This window comes from Perissodus microlepis, chromosome 8 (assembly GCF_051167445.1).
Source record: "Perissodus microlepis isolate ML-2025 ecotype Zambia chromosome 8, ASM5116744v1, whole genome shotgun sequence".
In the NCBI taxonomy this organism is placed as follows: Eukaryota; Metazoa; Chordata; class Actinopteri; order Cichliformes; family Cichlidae; genus Perissodus; species Perissodus microlepis.
In genome coordinates this window covers 17,418,928-17,438,506 of record NC_140468.1, presented here as the reverse complement: position 1 = coordinate 17,438,506, position 19,579 = coordinate 17,418,928, and the positions used below count along the sequence as shown (strand labels likewise).

General features: G+C 39.2%; 1 protein-coding gene across 1 annotated transcript; it reads left to right on the top strand.

Annotated features, from left to right (window-relative positions):
- Positions 1 to 10,670: 10,670 nt before the first annotated feature.
- On the top strand, positions 10,671 to 19,507 carry LOC146381761 (testicular acid phosphatase homolog). Its single transcript, XM_084937880.1, has 12 exons — positions 10,671 to 12,412; positions 12,887 to 13,020; positions 14,091 to 14,186; positions 15,127 to 15,213; positions 16,175 to 16,321; positions 16,558 to 16,656; positions 17,560 to 17,655; positions 18,097 to 18,229; positions 18,462 to 18,544; positions 18,659 to 18,765; positions 19,030 to 19,211; positions 19,398 to 19,507. Exons 2-12 carry the CDS (start codon positions 12,931 to 12,933, stop codon positions 19,505 to 19,507), a joined length of 1,230 nt encoding a protein of 409 aa, XP_084794006.1. The 5' UTR covers positions 10,671 to 12,412; positions 12,887 to 12,930.
- The last annotated feature ends 72 nt before the right edge of the window (positions 19,508 to 19,579 follow it).

Here is a 19,579-nt window from a genome sequence, read left to right as displayed (position 1 = left end):
TCCAGGTACACAGTGTGACAGAAGAGTGTATTTCTTGAGTTATAGCAAAATCAACATGTGCAATATTTACACTTCAATGACTGTCATGCAGTGACTGAGAGGTATTTTATTTCGCTGTTTACTATTTGTGTGATTTCAGTTTTCTGCTTCCTGTAAGGACATAGTCTGTTATTAGAAACATACCACTTTCCTTTTTTGTTGTGATTTCATCCTACAGAACACAACCACAACTATTCTAAATATGAAATGCATTAACAAGTTTAAAATGACAAATGACCATTCAAATAAGTTATTGCGTGAACTTTTATAATATAAAATGAAAAATATGTCAAGTATAATTGTGTTTAAACTTTATTTTCTGACCTACTTTTTGTTTACTACACACGTTTGCTTTTTCAGAGGTTAATCAGGAAAGAGGAAATACTTTCAAAATAAGGTTTTGGATCAACACTATGGCTTGCCCCAGTCATGCTATAAAATAATTACATTTAGAAGTATCTTTTAGTACGGAAATGTAATTTTTTTTCTTACAGAATTATAGCAAACATGGCTATATACACTCACTGGTCACTTTATTAGAGTTAGTACAGGCTGGGACCACCTTTTGTCTTCAGAACTGTTTTAATTCTTAATAGCATAGATTCAACAAGATGCTAAAAGCATTGCTCAGAGGTTTGGGTCCATATTGACATGATAACATCACACAGGTGATGATGATGTGAAACCACATTCCAAAACCTTGAAATTTGGGGACAGTGAACTCATTTTCATGTTCAAAAAAACGCTTTGAGATGATTTGAACTTTCTGATATGGCAGGTTATCCTGTTGAAAGCAGCATTATAAGATGGGTACACTGTGGTTATAATATGATGGGCATGATCAGCAGCAATACTCAGGTATGTTGTGATGTTTTTAAACAATGCTTAGTTTGTACTAAGGGTCCCAAGGTGTGACAAAGAATATCCCCCACACCATTATACCACCATGAGCAATGTCGTTTATGCCAAATTCAAACCCTATTATATTGATATATATATCATATGTTGCAGCAGAATTGGACACTTATCAGACCAGGCAATGATTTTCCAATTTTCTATTCTCCAATTATGGTGAGCCTGTGTGAACTGTAGCCTCAGTTTCCAGTTTCTTCTGCTGCTTAAGCTTATTTCACAGCGTTGTGCACTCAGATACACTCTACTCCATACCTTGGTTGTAATCAGTGACTATTTAAGTGACTGTAGCCTTACTGCCAGCTTAAAGCAGTCTGGGCATTCTCCTTTGACCTCTGGTATTTCAGTCCTGAGAACTAAATGAACGATTTTCTGTTTTTTCTGACCGTTGTCTGTACACCATAGAGATGGTTATGTTAGAACACCCCAGGAAATACTCAAATACTCAGACCAGCCACGTGGCACCACCAACCATGTAAAAGGACATTCAGAGTTACTTAAGTCACTTTTCTCTAATATTTCGATATTTGTTTTTTAATGTCAACAGGTTGACTTGACCATGTCTACATGCCTAAATGAGTTGAGTTGCTGCCATGTGAAAAATGACCTGTTATACTTTGCTGATTGAAATCATAAAAACAGATACATTTTTATCATTTATTTTGGAAATGATCTTTCTAGCAACATTGCAATTAAAGAACAAACATTTAACACAAAGTGCTCCACAACATGACCTGCAGTCTAGAGTTGGCCTACATCAAAGTACAACTGACACACACTTCATACTTGCTGCATTTGCTTTAACTGAGCTATACAGAAAAAAGAAGGTACACAAAGGTCGTACCACTAAGTCCATAATTAAGGTGTACTAATTGAATAAGAGGTGCTGGTGTGCCAATCACATTCTAACAAATTCAACAAAAAAAACTAACAACTCTGGAATCACTATAGCGTGGAAACCACGTTAGTAAATCAACTGGTCCTTTGTGTTATATTAGGGTAATTATAAATTACCCACTCTGCCAATTTTTATTACTAGTATAAATTTACAAACAGGCTAAAAATGGAAATCAAACAAACAAATCACTTCTTTCCGGTGATTAGACATTTTCCATGCAAGGCAACTATGAAACGACTCAGTGGCTATGACACCAACATGAACAGAACTATGCGCCTGACACTGTGGCTTCTTCTTGTTCTGCATCATTATCACTACTTCTTTTTCTGAAAGGGTTGATTGTGTGTTGTAAAGTGTTCTTAAGCTAAGTGAAATGAGGTGAGACTGTATACGCAATCACAGTCTTGTCTGCAAGATGTATTATAAGTTCAAGCCGCATTATAAAACAAGTTCAAGGGAATAAGCATTGCAATAAGTGTTGCATCAGCTATGAGCCATAACCACGAATCTGAATGTGTTTAGATAAAATGTTTGGACCTTACATCGGGGAGATTGTATCTGAAATATCTTTGGGGGCACTATGTAAAGTAATTTTCTTGAATGTAATTGTCCTTGGCTTGTACTCCGGTCTCCAGAGACCTCAGTCCCCACGAGATGTCTTACACATAATGTTAAAGGCTTGCACACTAAAATAGCAATAGACAACACAGCTTCAGTATAATATGGTTAGGCTCTATTGAAGTATTTGTGAAGCCAGTAAAGACATCAAAAGAAATGTTCTGTAACACCATGAGAACACCATGAGGTGACACATCTTGAAGCATATTATAATTATCTGTTCTGTAGCATTTTTCCTGTTTGTCAGCTTGTATTAATAGCGAGCAAACATATGGTACGGAGAATGTGCAAGACTTGACTTGAATTTGTCCTTTTTCTGCCATGTTTGAAAAGAGCAATACTCACATGGAGCGAGGGGGGTGTGAGAGCGAGAAAAGAGTGTGTGTGCTGCAGAAAAGAATGCATTAAAATGTGCCGAAGATGAAAGAGAAATGCTCAAAAGCGAATACATTTTTAGCATTCTGTGATCTTGGCGTGCATATAATGTAATGCAAGAGGGGTACATTTAAATTAGCAAAGGTGGAATTTAAAAATACCGGTTTCATCCCTTGCAGCAAGAAACAACCACAGTCCACAGGAGGTTTATATATCAACAAAAATCTCCACTTGTAATTTTAAACTGTGCTTTCTATTAAAAGGGAAAGAGGAAAACCTGATTTCTGTTTGCAAAATTCTCCCTGTGCAATCACATCTCCTTTGCACAGTTGTAGAGCAGTCATTTCCTATAAATCCACTGTGCCTGCACTATCCTGTCCTCTTCCCTTTCGATGTCTTCTCCCTTCAAATTCAATAACCTCCCAGCTGTGTGTTTCTCCAGGGATTCCCCCAGCTCCCCTGGCCCACAGACAGACTGCAGAATCTGTGGGGAACCTGACACAACATAAACTCCACTGTGAAGCAGAGGTGTCAGAGTCTGTGGGCTGCATCGAGGAGCCATGGAAATGCAAAGGCCTTTTTATTTCTTCACACTTTAAAGGTTGAAGGGCCAAATGCATGCGTAAAACACGAGAGTAAAGTGTTCAATATGAATGTGTGAAAAAGTACAACCTATGACCCATTTATTCATTGTAATGTGAAGATTCACTAACTACTGTCGGGCTTAACTCTGGCTAAGGAAGCATGAGAAAAGCTGTATGGAATTATATGAGAAAAATGTGACATTGACCCACTTGGGTATAGTTTATACAAGACGGGTAAAAGGAAACCAGTGGCCCTTTGATTTAAAGTCTGCTCTTTAAAGATTCATTTTTGACTGTCACATGAAAGTATGTGCTTACTACTGATGTACTTTGAGGGCTTTTTTATACTGTACTGAACATACAGTGCTTTGCTTTTATTTTGGTCTATATTTAGACCCCCTCAGCATTATTAAGAGGCATTGAGCAGATCTTTATTGTTTGGTGATACAGTTTCCTTTTTCACCCAAAAGAACTCAATTATTAATCCAGGCATAGAAGATAAACAAACATACCATAGGGAGACTCTTTTTGCTAGACATGTATAGCCATCTCGTGTAACTTGCAAGCACTCAGAAGCCCTTGTAACCCCAGACAGTTCTTTTCCTCTACTGGGGATAAAACACTCAACCTGACCAACAAGACTTGTCACCCGGAAAAAAAAGCTGTATATCTTTCTCTCCACTGAATATTGCCAAATGGGTTTGGAAATAGAGCCGCTGCTATATGTGTGTGGGGAATTAGGCTGATGGCAACTTATGTCTGGTTTGCGTGTGTTCTAAGTTGTTTTTACTCATGCGCAAATACTTTTATTGAAATTAGTATTATTTACGACTGTTTATACATAAAAGAATGTATATGAGGTAGGGCTGTTCAAAATGTAAAAATAATATAAAGGTGCTGTGGAAATCTGACTATTATTAATAACACATCAGACCATTTTAGAGTCTAATTTTCTGTATTAGGTCAGAGACAAAAATATCTCTTGGTGATGAATCCAAATGACAATCTGAAATAGCCTCTTTGAAAAAACACAAAGCAGGCTTTGTTATATTGCTCTATAATCATGTTATGTGCTACCACAATGTAACAGAAAGAGACCTCACCAGTGTTTGTTACACTGTAGGGAAGGTATATGGTGGATGAGGAGGTTTAAAGTAATTACTTTCCTATTAATATTCTCTTTCCAGCATACATCGTAAACTGACACATCCTAAGTATTTACTGGAGGAAGATCTGTAGTAAATTGTTCCCCAGTGCATTCACTCCCACATACTAACACATTTTTCAGGCAGTGGAGCTAATGTTGTTATTAGATTATTACACTTACTTGAATATTGATTTGCCATAACTACAGGTAGGGGCAATGCCTCTACTTTGCCTTGTTAATGTTGTGGCACTCTATGCATTTAATAGCACTATGAATTATGTAGAGACTTTTAGCCTACTTTGATGCTGTAGTGGTATTCAGATATTCAGCTCTAGCACTCAAGCCAGTGAAGGAGCAAAATATGAAGCTACAGCTAGCAAGCAGATAGCTTAGCACAACAACTTGACATGAGCCAGGGAATGGTATTTTGAATCTCCTGTCCAAAGGTAAAATCAGCTCACCTGCTACTCCACTGCTCATGAATTCGGTGAATAACTTCTAAATCTTTGAATTCATACTTATTTTTTTTCAAAAGTGGAAAAATTACACACTGTAGCAGTGGTTAGCCCTACAAAGCTAGCTTAGTTAGCAAGAGTAAGAAATAGCTCAGCTGATGCTTGATGTACACTCATTTGTCATTAAATATTTTTATACATAATTGTTATGCACAATTATGCACTTAAAAAACATTCAGTGTTTGTGGCAAATGATGTATACAATTACCGTAAATTGTTTCCCTTTTTAAAGTTTGAGTTTAAAGCTAAACTTGTAACTATGTCCTTGAATCCTAGTTTTATTTTTAGCATAAAATACGGTATATTATCTAATAATTATAGCCTAATTATTATGTTAACTGTGACAACCCAGGTGACAATGGGCATGTCTGGACAGGTTGTCATCTCCGAGATAACACCTTGGACCTTGCCTTGCTTACACTAATACTATACTGCCAATTTAGCAACACTGAATCACCTACAACATGTAACTTTGGAGTTATAAAAGAAGACATAACATCTAAGCAAGCTGAGGGAGAAAATGCAAACACTAGACAGAAAGCCCAACTGACAAGCACAGTCAAAACAGATCCATCTTAATGTTAAGCAACAAAGTGGCCTGAGTATTTGAGTTTCAGAACTCTAATGCGGTCGCCTTGGAAATAAACAGTAGCACTGAGAGCGCACTCAGTGATAAAATAATTAACTTAAAATTTTTATTTTAATTTTATCTGCATGTCATAATTTTCTGCAGAGTTAACCTCGTCTTTTTTGTAAGAGTGTCACATTTTTACAGTTATTTTTTTTGTGCTTTATAGATTTTAATCAACATGTTATCATAATTAGGTGACACTCATAGGCATCATTTTGTGTGCATGAAGAATCATGTGACCTGTGAAATGCCCCCTTTTTATGTGAGGCCTGAAGCAGAAAGCCTGAACTAAGAGAGAAAGATAAAAACTACTGCCACCACTATTGCCAACTGAGGTGTGGGTCATTGTCAAGCCAATTGTGTTGAACATTGTAGTATACCATACCTAGGGCTGGGCGATATGACCCAAAATTCATATCTCGATATTTTTTAGCTGGATGGCAATATACGATATATATCTCGATTTTTTTTTTAAAGCCATAAGGTAAGAACAAAAAGAGAGTTCTTAGTCAAAGCTGTGTCCCAGATGTCACACAGGCACTTTTATTAACATACAGCGTAGATGTACATGAAGAAATTACTCAAAAATAAATTATCAGCATTTATTAAATAATAATGCTCCATAAATAAAAGAAAACAATGTTGTTTTTGTGCATAACAAAAAGCTCACAATTGTGCAGTCAAAATGTAAACTAAAAGACGATGAGCATAATAACAAAGACAGACAGATTTCACAGCTGCTCTATTCCCAAGTTCTACTGCGTGACTGACAGCCTTGAGTTTGAAATCCTCTTTGTAACCACGTCTCTTAACAGGTGCCATTTATGGTCCTTATACACACACACAATACTGTAATATTACGTTGAAGTACAGTACGTATCACTCCGCGAGGCTCCGGACTACGGTAGCCGTAATGCTCCGACAATCCATCAAGCGCTGCAGCTCCGTAGCTTACCAAAGTCGAACTAAAACATTTTTTGACAGATTGCTGAGCGCCGTGTACCACATAAAATCGGTTCGCGGTCAGTAAGCACAACCAGAATTCATACATAAGGCGGGCTGTCGATTTTTGAGAAAATGAAAGGATTTTAGGTCATGCAGCCCCTGTGGGCTGCATGTCGTTAGCGCGGTTAGCTCGTTAGCACGGTTAGCTCACTAACACGTTGACGCCGTCCAGCCCCACGCACGGGGCGATCCACAGTAACTCGATATTTGGCGTGTTCATCTTGTCGTTGCCTGCAGGTGAAGCTATGGGGGAGGAGGAGTTGTGTTCAGTGAAGGAGAGGCGAGGCCGAGTAACGCAGCGTAGAGACAAAAGTGGACGAAAGAGAGGCAAACTTGCGGCTCCACAAGTATAATTATAACGTAACATAGACTATATCGATATAAACGATATTGTCACATCTTATATCTCGTATGAAAATATATCGATATTTTTAAAAAACTCGATATATCGCCCAGCCCTAACCATACCCCTGTTCTAGTTTGGTGCATTTCTTGCAGTAGTACCAACTTTGGGCCTGGCAATTATGAGGATTCCTTTTGATGGGCTAGCTTTTGTTAAGTCAGAATGTGTGGAAAACCCTTTAAACTGGTCATCAGCCCCATTTTTTCAGAAAAGGGGGTTATGATTTGAAGTTTGATTACACAAATAGTAAAATGAAAACAATAATTTAATAGCAGAACATTTCTCCATAGACAGGCAAAATTGATATCATCGATGCCCACAGATATAAACAGGTACTTACATGTGTACCAAAAATATGATACGGTGATCAAAATGTACAAGACTGTAATTTCTCTAATGAAAGATATACTGACTTTTGTGAGAGTTAGTGGGTGGTGAATATAAGTAATGAATATAATACATTATTTATATAGTAATATATAATATAAATATTAATTTCCTTGTAAATTAATTTGTCAGAAATTGTTTTTTTTTTTAAATTTAATTTGTATTGAAGATATTTTTGAAACTGACCAGTTGCTTGTCCAGTTTTTGTATTATTTTCTAAAATGCCTAAAGAGATTCCTAAGTCACTCTGACTCCAAGATAAATGATGTAAGCAAAATTGTCACATTGTGTGCTATCAAAATGTTTTTCTATCTGATATTAACAAAGTGTTTTCTAAACTTGATATATATTCAGAGGAAAATGTGTTTGTGCATGAAAAGAGTTCCTAAGAAAAGGTGGATTGTCTTTCTATTTGTATCAAAAACATGGGATTTTTCTTGGTATTTAAAAAGATGATTCATGGAGAATAGAATAAACTTACCTCTCCAGATTTTAGATGCCCTCCCACCCATTTTGCTTATTCTCTGTTTTTCCTAAAGATGGACGTTTTTGTCCTGAGGGGGTTAAGAATATTGACAACAAGAGTTACTGACTGAGTATAGACAGCCAGGTTGTTGACATGCAGCAGAGTACTCCAGGTACCTAACAGCCTAAGCAGTCATACATGTTTGTGGGTTACACGATACATATTTGATATGATATATTTGTTTCACTCAGGGCTGATCTACTGAGTTTTGCACAAGCAGTCAAAATTTTATAGAGGAAAGGGAAGGATGTGGGCGCTTGTTTGCAGGCCACATGAGCTTTGCTGCTTGCTTCACATCTTTACATATTGGGAAATTGATGCAACACTGCTTTGTTCTGTTGGCTTACGATATATATGAAGAGATAATGAGATTGTGTTTTGTTCTGATTGAAGGGGATGATGACATCGATACGAAATAGCTGTGGTCTTCACATGGCTTCTGTGCGTGATCTACACAGATACATCTTTGTCTAATGGGTCGTTTGACCTGCACCAGTTTATGCTGATTGAATCACAGTGAAATAAGCATGTAGCACATTGCCAGCTAGATACACCAGGTAGGATTCTAGTCTGTTTCCTTTTTCTTCTTAACAATGCCTGAGAAATGATTGAAACTAGAGGCGACTTCTATAGAAAAAAAACAAATGGTCAAGCGGACACAGTCTTCAAGTATCACTTTGTGCACGACATCAGTGATCATAAGAAACATACAGAGAAAATAGATTCTCAGGGACATTTATGCAAATGAGACTGTGGCATGTGAGTCTGCACCCAGCATGACGAGAGGGGAATTCACCATCACTTGGCTGCTCTATTGCTGCTGCTGCTGCTACCATTAGCATTAGCATTGTTCACACATCCCCTCATCTTAGGCCGCTTCCACACCCCTCCTTCTCATCCTCTCTACCCCAACTCCTGACCATGTCTCCACCCTCCCAGCACCCCCACCCTCGTCTCTGCCTGCCTCTGCGTCCTCTCTTTCCTGTTCTCGCTGCAGTGTTGCTATAGCAACGGAGAAATGTGGGAATACCTCCGTCCTTCAGAGAGGGGGATGGAGGAGGGGTAGGGGGGAGATAGAGGCGAAGAGGAAGAGGATGGGAGAGAGACGGAGAGTTAAGCGGCAGACAGAAGAAGAGACAAGAGCAGAGGAGTGGAGGGAAGACTGTTAATTAAAAGACGACAGAGAGGGGCTGCGACTCACTGAATGGACACCATTGCCTGTCACTGAGACTCCTGACTCACTTAGTGACTCCAACCGTTTGTCCATCTCCTCTGGCCCCTAAAAGCAACCCCCCCCCCCCCCCCCCCCCACACACACACACACACACATACACCACACACACACACACACACTACCACCACCCTCCCATTGATATTCAGTCTCTGCGATGAAGAAGATGCCACTGTTATCAGGCTGCAGAGGGGTGTGGGTGTCTGTGTGGGTGGGGGTGGGTTCGACTCAGATGGCATAGTGTCGCACAGCCATGGCGTAGCTTCACGCTGAGCCTTACGCACGCCATTTGTTTGACGATCCATGTGTTCTGGATGTCTCCATTTGTAGTGAGGCTGCAGTTTCCATGACAACGCCCAGACTAAAATAGCACCCCCTTCCTCCCCCCAACCCCCACCACCAGCTCTTCTCTCATACACTCATAACTGTTCATTCCTGATCTTGAGGCTCGTTCTAGATGTCCCATACTGCTCGTCTCCATTCATCATATGGACTGAAGCACTAATACCGCCAACACCATTATCAGCTCCACACACACAAGTGCGTACACACGCACACATACACACACACACACACATGCACGCGCACGCATACACGCCACTCATCACATCTCCTCCCACCTCTTATCTCCCATTTTCAGTCTCTCGGTCGCCCTGCAACAGATTCTGTCAACACGCATCAGCCTCTGCGTTGCCATGGCAACGGTCTTGAAAATCGCTGCAATTATTTCAACAAAGACAAAAAAAACGAAAGAAAAGAAGAAAAAAAAGGGAAAAACCACACTATAGCCACTCGGGGGAGAGGGAGGGAAACTGATCGAGTGAGAGATGTCTGCCTGTGTGTATGTGTTGGTGCTTTATGTTTATGAGAGCAACAGAGGGAGAGATTGTGTGCGTGTACATGCATGTTTTGCGACCCTTCAATGAACCAGTGTGTGAATTTTAGCATTTTTCGAACAAATATGCAAATGTGGTGATGTGATTTTACATTATATATGAGTTTCTTTTGGCCCCATATGGTAAAAAGCATTTATTATCCTCCACTAAAAACCCTAAATGGATATGCAAATATATGTATATGTTACTGTGAGATGAGTGCAGGTGGACTCGCTGACCCATTTGTAAAGGGGTGCTTTTCAAAGCCAACCTGTACCAAAGTCTGTATCACACACATGTTGCCCCCATGCGTGTGTGTCTGTGTTTGTGTACCACTGAGAGGATTACTGTGTAGTGCTGTGGTGTGGAATTGAAGGGGTTAAACAGATGTACACACAGACCACTGCACAGTATCAGAGTTTTAAATGAGTTTCGACATATGCTGAACGTCAGTGCACATATATGTTTTAAAAGCCGGCATTATAGTTGCTACAATGGACTTTATTACCAGTTCTTTAAGGTAAAGTTCTTTAATGGTCCCCATGCAGAACATTAAAAGGGACCAACAAGCAGGCAGTCAAATAAGATGTTCTTTAATGACTTAGAGAAAAAAACGGAACAAAAGGCTCTGCAGGAACATGCAGAACTCTCAAGTGTCTCGCAGAGTTTCCAGAAAGGGAACAAGGAAACCAGGAAAGCAAATAACCAGGAATAAACAGGTAGATCACATGATGATATGGAAAAGATTGACGGAAAACACGCAGATTACACACTAGGGAGAATGTTAATAAGGCTCAGGTGAACTGAATCAGACGCTAAAGTGGGTGTGAAGAGAACAAAGAGAGGAAGTAATAGCACAGAAGCATGTGAAGGAATAACCTTTAAATTAAGAAAAAACAGAAAAGAATAAAGTCGCAGAGAAACAAGAAGACAAAGAGAGGCGAAACATGGAAAGCAGAGAAAAAAAGTAAAATACTCGAAACATGAGGGCAAAACCAATTACACTAAGGTTACAAGCTAAACTGTGGCAACTAAAAATACTTTAAATCCAGTGTGTTTCTGTTAATACTGCGTAACACTGTAAAAATTACTATAAGGCAAAGAGATAATAATACCTGATTTTTTGTCTTCTTGAAAAGAAATCCCAGTCTGTATTAAAAGGACAAAAACTAACAGCATTTTAGTCTTTGCATAAAGTACACATAATTAGCATTGCATACATATACAACTGAAGTGGCATTGTGATAAAATCTACACAAGCCTTTAGAAAACACTTTACTGAACTATTCAAACAGAAGAATAAAGATATAAATTATCACCAACTAAAAGCAGAACTGGACACATTTAATCTTCTTGTTGTTTTAACTAAGTACGCGGGATTCTCGCTCAGTATACAAGCTGCCAGTTATGCTCTTTTTTTCTTTGCAGATCATTATCTATAAAACCTAATTTAGTATCTAAAATGTTACTCTGACACGCCACCTCAGTGAATACTTTAAATTGCTTGTTACAGAAGATGCTATCTTACACTTATCAAACATGATAGCAACGCTGCATAGCTCTAAATCTTTACACTTACTAATCCCATTGTATCTCATAAAGCTACTTTGATACTAACAGATACTTACATGTGTGCCATGTAAGGGAAAACACTCCAGGCCCTGTAATTTTAGGGCAAAACCAACAGTGGATGACATAGCAAGTTATAATGAGTGTTTGTGGCTCTGGGCCAGTGCTTAAGTGAGGACATGTGTGTTTACGCATGCAGGAGTACAATTTTAGAAGCCAGGTGGGTGCATCTACACTTTGTCATGGTGCTATTGTAAAGCATCTAAATGTGGGGGTGCTTTTAAAGTGAAATTATCCACACAAGGGTCACACGTTTTCATAAGATCAAAAGCTGACACAAAAATGCCTGCCGTGGCGGGCTGTCATGTCATGTGCGCAGCGGGGAATAGAAGGAGACAGTGACTTGGACTCCAGTTGACAATGGAGATAGACTGGGACCAATAATCCCAGAGGAGAGGTGGAGAGAAAGAGAAAGAGGGAGAGAGAGAGAGAGAGCAACACCCACGCAAGGCCAGGTAGGGAGGCTATAAAAGCACTGCCTAAATTTACTGAAACATGCACTTAGTGTCAGCCTGGGTGTGAGTGAGGATTTGACACACCCACCCACACACACACAAACACACACACACATATATATATCTATATGTCTGCGAATCATTTGTACTACAACACCAAAATATGTGAACAAGCAGCTGAGGTAAGGGCAAATCTTTATTTATATTTTAAAAAAAGCATTTTGTTGCATGCATGCGCACGCTGCATATTGTGTTTTAACGTTTTAATTAATGTTTGAATCACAACATAATAATAATTTCTCTTAACTGGAAAGAAAGAACACTATTATCAACAGATCAGTGGCTCAGCTTGTTAACAGATTATGGAAATTTACTGAAAGTGACTTCAACTTTTAAGAACAAAGTAACCCAAATTTTAAAAAAAAATAATTTCAATGATTATGTTACATGCTTAGTTGATTCCTCTTATCATAGTCAACATGTACTTAGAGTAACAATATTATAATAATAGTATAAACCATATGCTAAGATCATGATTGGTACACACAGCCCACTTTATCTCCATCACTGCACTGTTTCTGTTTCTTTTTGTTCCCTTATTTAATGTGAAATTGTGATTTTATAGATTAACTTTCTTGATACTTTTCCTCTTTCAGTGAAAGAATTTTGTAAAGCAGGTGACGCTCAACTAGCTGAAAAGATGCAGAAGTTGCAGAAGAGTTTGGGCTGTTTGTTCCTTCTCTGCTGCATCTGTTTGACTGAGTGCCGGGTGCTGAAGTTTGTTGTAGCTGTAAGTTCCCCCATTTGTCCCCCCACCCCCCAAGATGTTTGACAGCATTTCTTTGTTGAATCCTGTGATTATTACATAATCTGGAAGATACTTTGCTGTGCATGGTTACTGATTGCATTGTAGTTTTCCTGCCCGATCAGTATTATTGTTTTTGCACTTTTTTGTGTAACAAAGGATTACTTTGAGCCTAAACTCCAACAGTGTCTAGCATATCTCTCCCACACACTGCAGCTTTATACATAAACCTCTTTACATAACACCTTATTACCCAACTGAATGATTTAAGAAAAAGAAATCACACTATTCTTATGATTTGGCGTTTCATATTTTTTCTTTTTTTGTATCCTTAAAAAAACAAACAAAAAAAAAACAACTTGTATGTGTATGTTGTTTAAGTGCTTTAACCAATTACCTTGGGACAGCATACTATAAAATTATATATCTGCTACATAACTATTACGGCTTAACCAACTGCTTGACAGTAAAAGTGTGTTATCAGCTAAATCCACTAAATTCCTGCTAGTCCTCAGCAAACTCGTATACAGCTCCACTGAATTTTATTGAGTTTAGATTCACAAATCTTTGGTTTTTTTTTTTTTTTTTGAAAACTATTATTTTTAGTTATTGATTTAGTTACTTTACATACATAAAAAAAAATCTCATGGTGTTGTGCAGCAATTATATTCAAAAGCCTTTGGATCTTTGCTGACTTGTGTTTGTGTTATTGTGTTATTTTTATGACGTGTTTCACTCGAGTGTTTTGTAAAATTACTGTGGGATCAACAAGAGTGAATCAGATGTGTGCACAATCCCATTAATTCAACCTTTCTGTTATGTCACGGCTCAGAAAGTGAGCTGTCAGGTAATAACACTAATGCAACAGTTCGAACGATTGTCCCTTGATGACATCATCAGAATGACACTTGTGCCTCAAATCCTGCCCACTCTGTCCACAGTCACAGATCTCTATTTATTACCTCTGTCTCAGGGTGATAATCTTGTTTAAGTGTGCAGTGTAATGCTAACACAGCAGCACGGCATCATGTGACAATATCTGTTTTGCTGCTCAGGTGTTCCGGCACGGAGATCGATCACCTATTGAGTCGTATCCCAGGGATCCATATGGGGAGGAAGTGTGGGCTCAGGGTTTCGGACAGTTGACTGAGGTACTTGATTTGTCATTGACATTTTGTTTTGTTGTTAACAAAACACGTGAAGAGATTTTGGGTGTATAAACCGAATTGTCAAATAGTTTTACTCTAGCTCTTATTTTACACAAAATCATTTGGGCTGTGGTACGGAGGCCCTAAAGTGCAGAAGAAAAGAAAATTGTAGAAATTGCAATACAGCATTTTAGAAAAGAGAAGAATAAAACAAAATACATAATAACAGCATAGCAAGAAACAAACAACAAAACAGTCAAAGCTGTTATTTATCTTAACAAACAAATTAGAAAATAACACCAAGAGAAAAAAAATTAAGTTACACAACAATACACAAGAATATTACATAAACCTTTAAAAAACAAAAAACAAAAAAAACACTGACATTTAAAATTAATAACAAAACAGAAAATTACATTTCAGTAGTTTACAAAGTATGTCCTTCCTAAATGTTTCTAGTTTTCTCTTTAATGTTATTTTGTTTTGCGCTTTAAGGCCACCATACTTGAACTGGGGTGACACACAGTTCACTAAAATATAGGTGGAAAAAGTAAAACAAAAGAAAAATAATAATAGAGACTTTATGCTTATAATTTGACAAGAAATTCATAAACAGGAGGATCACAGGCTTAACACAATGAATGCATCACTGTACTTCAAAAACTGCGAATTCATTTACTTAAAATCTTTCACTATAAAATACACTTTTAACAGACTTCGGGCTTTAATTAAATTCCTTCCTCCTGTGACTTTGCTCTGTTGTCGGGCAATTAGCTGCTTTACAGTGTATAAACTCATTATTTTGTCTTTGAGAAACACTGGTAACAGGGTAAAAGTTGCTTATCTATGTAAAAAGGTTGATTAGGACCATAAATCTGCAGCGTTTTCAGTCAAAAGGTCAAATTCTGCTAAAAATGTAAAATGCTGGCAATTTTCCTTCCAGCTGGGCATGAAACAGCAGTTTGAACTGGGCCGGTTTCTAAGGAGCCGTTACGGAAATTTCCTCAGTGAAGACTATAACAGCAAAGAGGTAGGTGTATCTGTGTATGCAAACACATATGTTTATGTGTGTGTCAATTGCTGTTTCCTTCCCCATCTTTGTTTAGGTGAACTCTGTTGTGAGCTGCCTAAGCCTCTTGTCATGCGTGCCCTGTAAAATCAAGTGCGCGTACGAGCAGTCACCATCTGTCACGTCTGTAAAAACATACAATAAGTTAATGAGCCTGACTCATTTTGGTGAACTCACTGTCATGGCCTTGCAGTGTGCTAAACATGGGAGGGTAATGTAGCCCGTGGGCTTCATGTAAAGTACAGCTGTCAGCAAACATGCAGCTTCTGTGTGCTGGATCCTAAACATACTGACATTATAAGAGATTTTTAATTTCTCTTTTGCCTCTGCTTTGTTATACTCGTTACCTTCCTTTTTCTCTTGCTTTAAGTGCTCGTCTTTCTCTCTTAAATAAAACACAATTGCCACAACTAATGACAGCTGTTCTCAGAACCTATCACTGACAATCTCTTGCCTAAATCTCAGTGAACTTGTGCCATACCTTTTCGCGTGTTGCCAGGTCTGTTTTACTTTCACAAAAAGGGGGCAAAACAGAAGCACTCCTGGTATCACAAGAACATCCAACCTTATCTGCTCTATTTACGATGTGTAAAAACCTGATAGAGAGTGACAGAGAGCTATAGAAGAGGGAAGACTGATGTCAGAAGAGATCACAGCAAGACAGATTGTCCCCCCCTCCCCTTTCCTTCTCATTCATTTGACTCTTCTATGACTCTTTGGGTTAAGGAAGTACCTCAGTTGACTTGGGATGACTACTGCTTGCAAAAATAAAGGGAAAAACTTTAATGAGATTTCTAAATGTAGAAAAGAAACGTAAGCCTCATTTACCCCAGAACACAGCGCATAGTCGGATCAGTGAAACCACTCCAGTACCAGCATATGAATGCTTTTTAATGCCATGTTCTCTCTGTGATTACAACAGATATATGTGCGGAGTACTGACTACGACCGCACTCTGATGAGTGCCCAGGCTTGCCTTGCTGGGATGTTCCCCCAAACCAGACCCATCATGCCCCAGTTACTGTGGCGGCCTATTCCAGTGCACACCATCCCCAGAGCCCTCGACAAGGTGGGCTGCTGAGCCACATAAATATTTTCTTTTCACAGCAGCAGCCACGCAAAGCTGATTACAAAATTGTGTAAATTATTTTGGACTTTTCTCTGTAGCTCCATGCGGCCATCTGTGTGCATCCCAGCTGTGATTCCCCAGTGTTAAAGTGTGAAATGAGCATACATTTGTGCCCACAAGAAGTACCTGGAGTTAACGTTCATTATTTCCACTGATGTTTAACTTCTGTTTTAAAGTTGCTGAGGTCTCCAGGTAAAGACTGTCCAAGGTTCAGCGCTATGATGACGGAGACCTTCGAGAGTCATCCCTACCAGAAGTTCCTTAAAGCTCACCAGGTAAGACAAAGGCCATCTCCACACAGCCAGACAGACCTCTAAATACACTGTTCTGTAGCCCATCAGCATCTGTTCAGTGACGTGAATGCTCACAGCCTAGTTTGTGTTCAGCATATCTTTTCCGTGAGTCATGTGCCTGCTAACCAGTGAAAACTTGTTTGTAACCCCGTTGTTTAATATCATCAGGCTTACACAATCAAAATTGCTGCAAACAAAATCGTTTCCTTACCTCAGCCTCTCCTGGTCTGCTTATCCCGGCCCTAATTTGTAAATTAACTCACATGCTGAAATGCCTATTTCAGTAAGTATATACTTCACAGTTGTTGATGTCAACATAATCAGCACCTCTAGTAGACGTGTTTGTTATGCTGAAGACATCATGTCCTCTCAGTGATTTTCTCAGGCACGGTGACTCCAGTGCCTATGAAAAGCTGCACAGTGCAATTTCTCTCACATTCTCAGAGACACTAATTAACGGTTAGATTGAATTAGATTAAGAATTACAATAAAATGGTTTTAATTAAATGGAGTCCCACGTGCGGCCTATTAGGGTGATGTTTGAGATCAGGCCAGGGCATCCTGCATTGAATTTTAACACCCTCTGCTGGAGGCAGAGTACCTGCAAGGTATATACACGAACCAAACTGGTGCCACGTATCACCGTGTTATCTGACCAAAGGTTAAACTTACAGTCATCGCCACATTAATGAACTACTAATGCTAATTTATGCAATATTTGATTATAAACCCCTAAAATAGATATCTAATCAGTGTGCCTGGACAAATATCCATAAATAAATGGAATGTTACTCATAAAAATGGTAATTAAACTGTTGTGCTCCCTTGAGCCTTATTATTTAAAGAGTTTAAACTGATGTCCTTATTCTTTTCTTCCCTGTGCAGTACTTTGTGGATGCTCTCTCCAACCACACTGGCTACCCCGTGTCCAAGCTGGTTGGCAAAAAAATATGGAGGGTCCACGACACTCTTAACTGTGAGGTATACTTTAAAGCAAGCCCACAAATATTTCTGCTACCTGTATTATGCACATTACAAGCTGCTACAAAACCCAGATGCAGAGAAGTGACAGAGAAAAACACAAAAAAGGAACAATAATGTGCTTTCGTCAAAGTATCTCCAGAGAAACAGAGCGAGGGTAGGAGTGTGGGGAAATCACTTTATACATACAGTAAAAGACGAATGGGGCAACATATTGAAATGATAATTAAAGCATAATGAGATGGGTGGATTCTAGGCCAGGTTGAATATGTTCATTCAAACTTGCAAAATGAGCATCTGTTATCTTCAGACTGGTGCTAAAAATAGACGGGATAATAGAAACTATAAAGTACGGCCATTTAAACATCGTTTGTTGCCATGTTGTATAATGTGATTATTAGCGTAAGGCAGTGCCGTAATGAACATTCTTCTCTTCTGCAGAGGATTCATAACTTGACTCTGCCACGCTGGGCCACCCAAGAGGTCTTGGACACCCTGAAGAGAATAGCTTCCTTTGAGGTCATGTACAGCATCCTCAGTCACAAGCGAAAAGAGAAGGCCAGGCTCTCGGGAGGTGGGAATTCACATTAGAGGCAATTAATTTAGAGCACTCAAGAGGAAAAAAAAAAAAAAAGCTCTGTTTATCTCATGTGACTGCTGGCCAAAGCTTTGTTTATTAGCACATATGAGCTAATGGGACAAAGATGATTACAGGGCCAAGACAGGATGCTCAATAAGGTCAAAAGGATTGTCTTGGTATGTGAGAAAAATTAATTTGCACTGTTGACATTGTGGTAATTCACCAGGGGTCCTGCTGAATGCCATCCTGAGGAATTTCTCTAAGGCTGTAGAGCAAGGGAGCACTCTCAAATTCATTATGTACTCAGCTGTAAGTGCATTGCTTGTGTACGAGCACACATTTATAATCTGCTGTGTAAACTGCTGCTTGATGTACTGTATCTCCTCGCCTTCTTATTGCTGTGGTGCTTGTTCCTCGTTCCAGCATGACTCTACACTCATCACCCTCCAGGCAGCTCTGGACGTGTATAACGGGCTTCTTCCTCCTTACGCTGCCTGTCAACTCTTTGAGTTCTACCAGGAGCATGATGGGTAATGACTTCCTTCCAGTTTTATTTCCTGCACTATTCTCTTTTGCATATTCAAGCACACTATGTAGGTCAGATGCCCACCACATTTTGAGGTATCGCGGTTTTCTGTTTGGATGCACCGAGCAAATACCTTTCCTTTGCGATCTGAGGAAATTTGGCAGCCGCCCAGGACTGCAGTTGTGAAAGCATCGCATAATACAAATACATTTGCATAACACTTACAGATGTGTGTCCTCTCATTGGATTCGTCCTAATAATTACCCAGATCCTATTCTGTGGAGCTGCACTACCACAATGACTCTCGGAACAACCCCTACCCCAACCCTGTGCCAGGATGCAACGGGTTGAGCCCTTGTCCTTTATCCTTGTTTAATGAGCTGGTAAAGGACGTACTGGCAGATGACTGGCAGGCCGAGTGTGGGTTTAAGACAAAATGGTCAAGCACAGGTGAACAAGATAAAGTTTATAATCTGTGTCTATGTCTGTTTCTCTGCAACATGTTTATTATTATTGTTGGGTTTTTTTTGGGGGGGGGGCTTGTCTGGGATTATTCAGAACAGACTGCCTCATTTAAACATATCAAGGCTTTTGGATATTTGCCATGTGTAGCTAAACAGTTGTTGTCTCCCACAGGTACCATAACAGCTCTTGCAGTGGCTGTGGGACTCCTGGCGGTGGCGCTGTTATTCAGTATAGGGGTGATAATCCTCAGGCGGAAAGGACAGTACTCCAGGGAAGTGTAGCAGAGATGATTGACACACTTGTACCATGAAATATATAAATATAAAAATGCTTCCCAACTAATGTTCACTGTA

Bases quoted from the DNA above. Each gene is read 5' to 3' on its own strand.
- LOC146381761 (XM_084937880.1), top strand. From the start codon at position 12,931: ATGCAGAAGTTGCAGAAGAGTTTGGGCTGTTTGTTCCTTCTCTGCTGC. The intron at 16,322-16,557 runs GTGGGCTGCTGA...TCTGTTTTAAAG, and splicing joins TCCCCAGAGCCCTCGACAAG to TTGCTGAGGTCTCCAGGTAA. The intron at 18,545-18,658 runs GTAAGTGCATTG...TCCTCGTTCCAG, and splicing joins AATTCATTATGTACTCAGCT to CATGACTCTACACTCATCAC.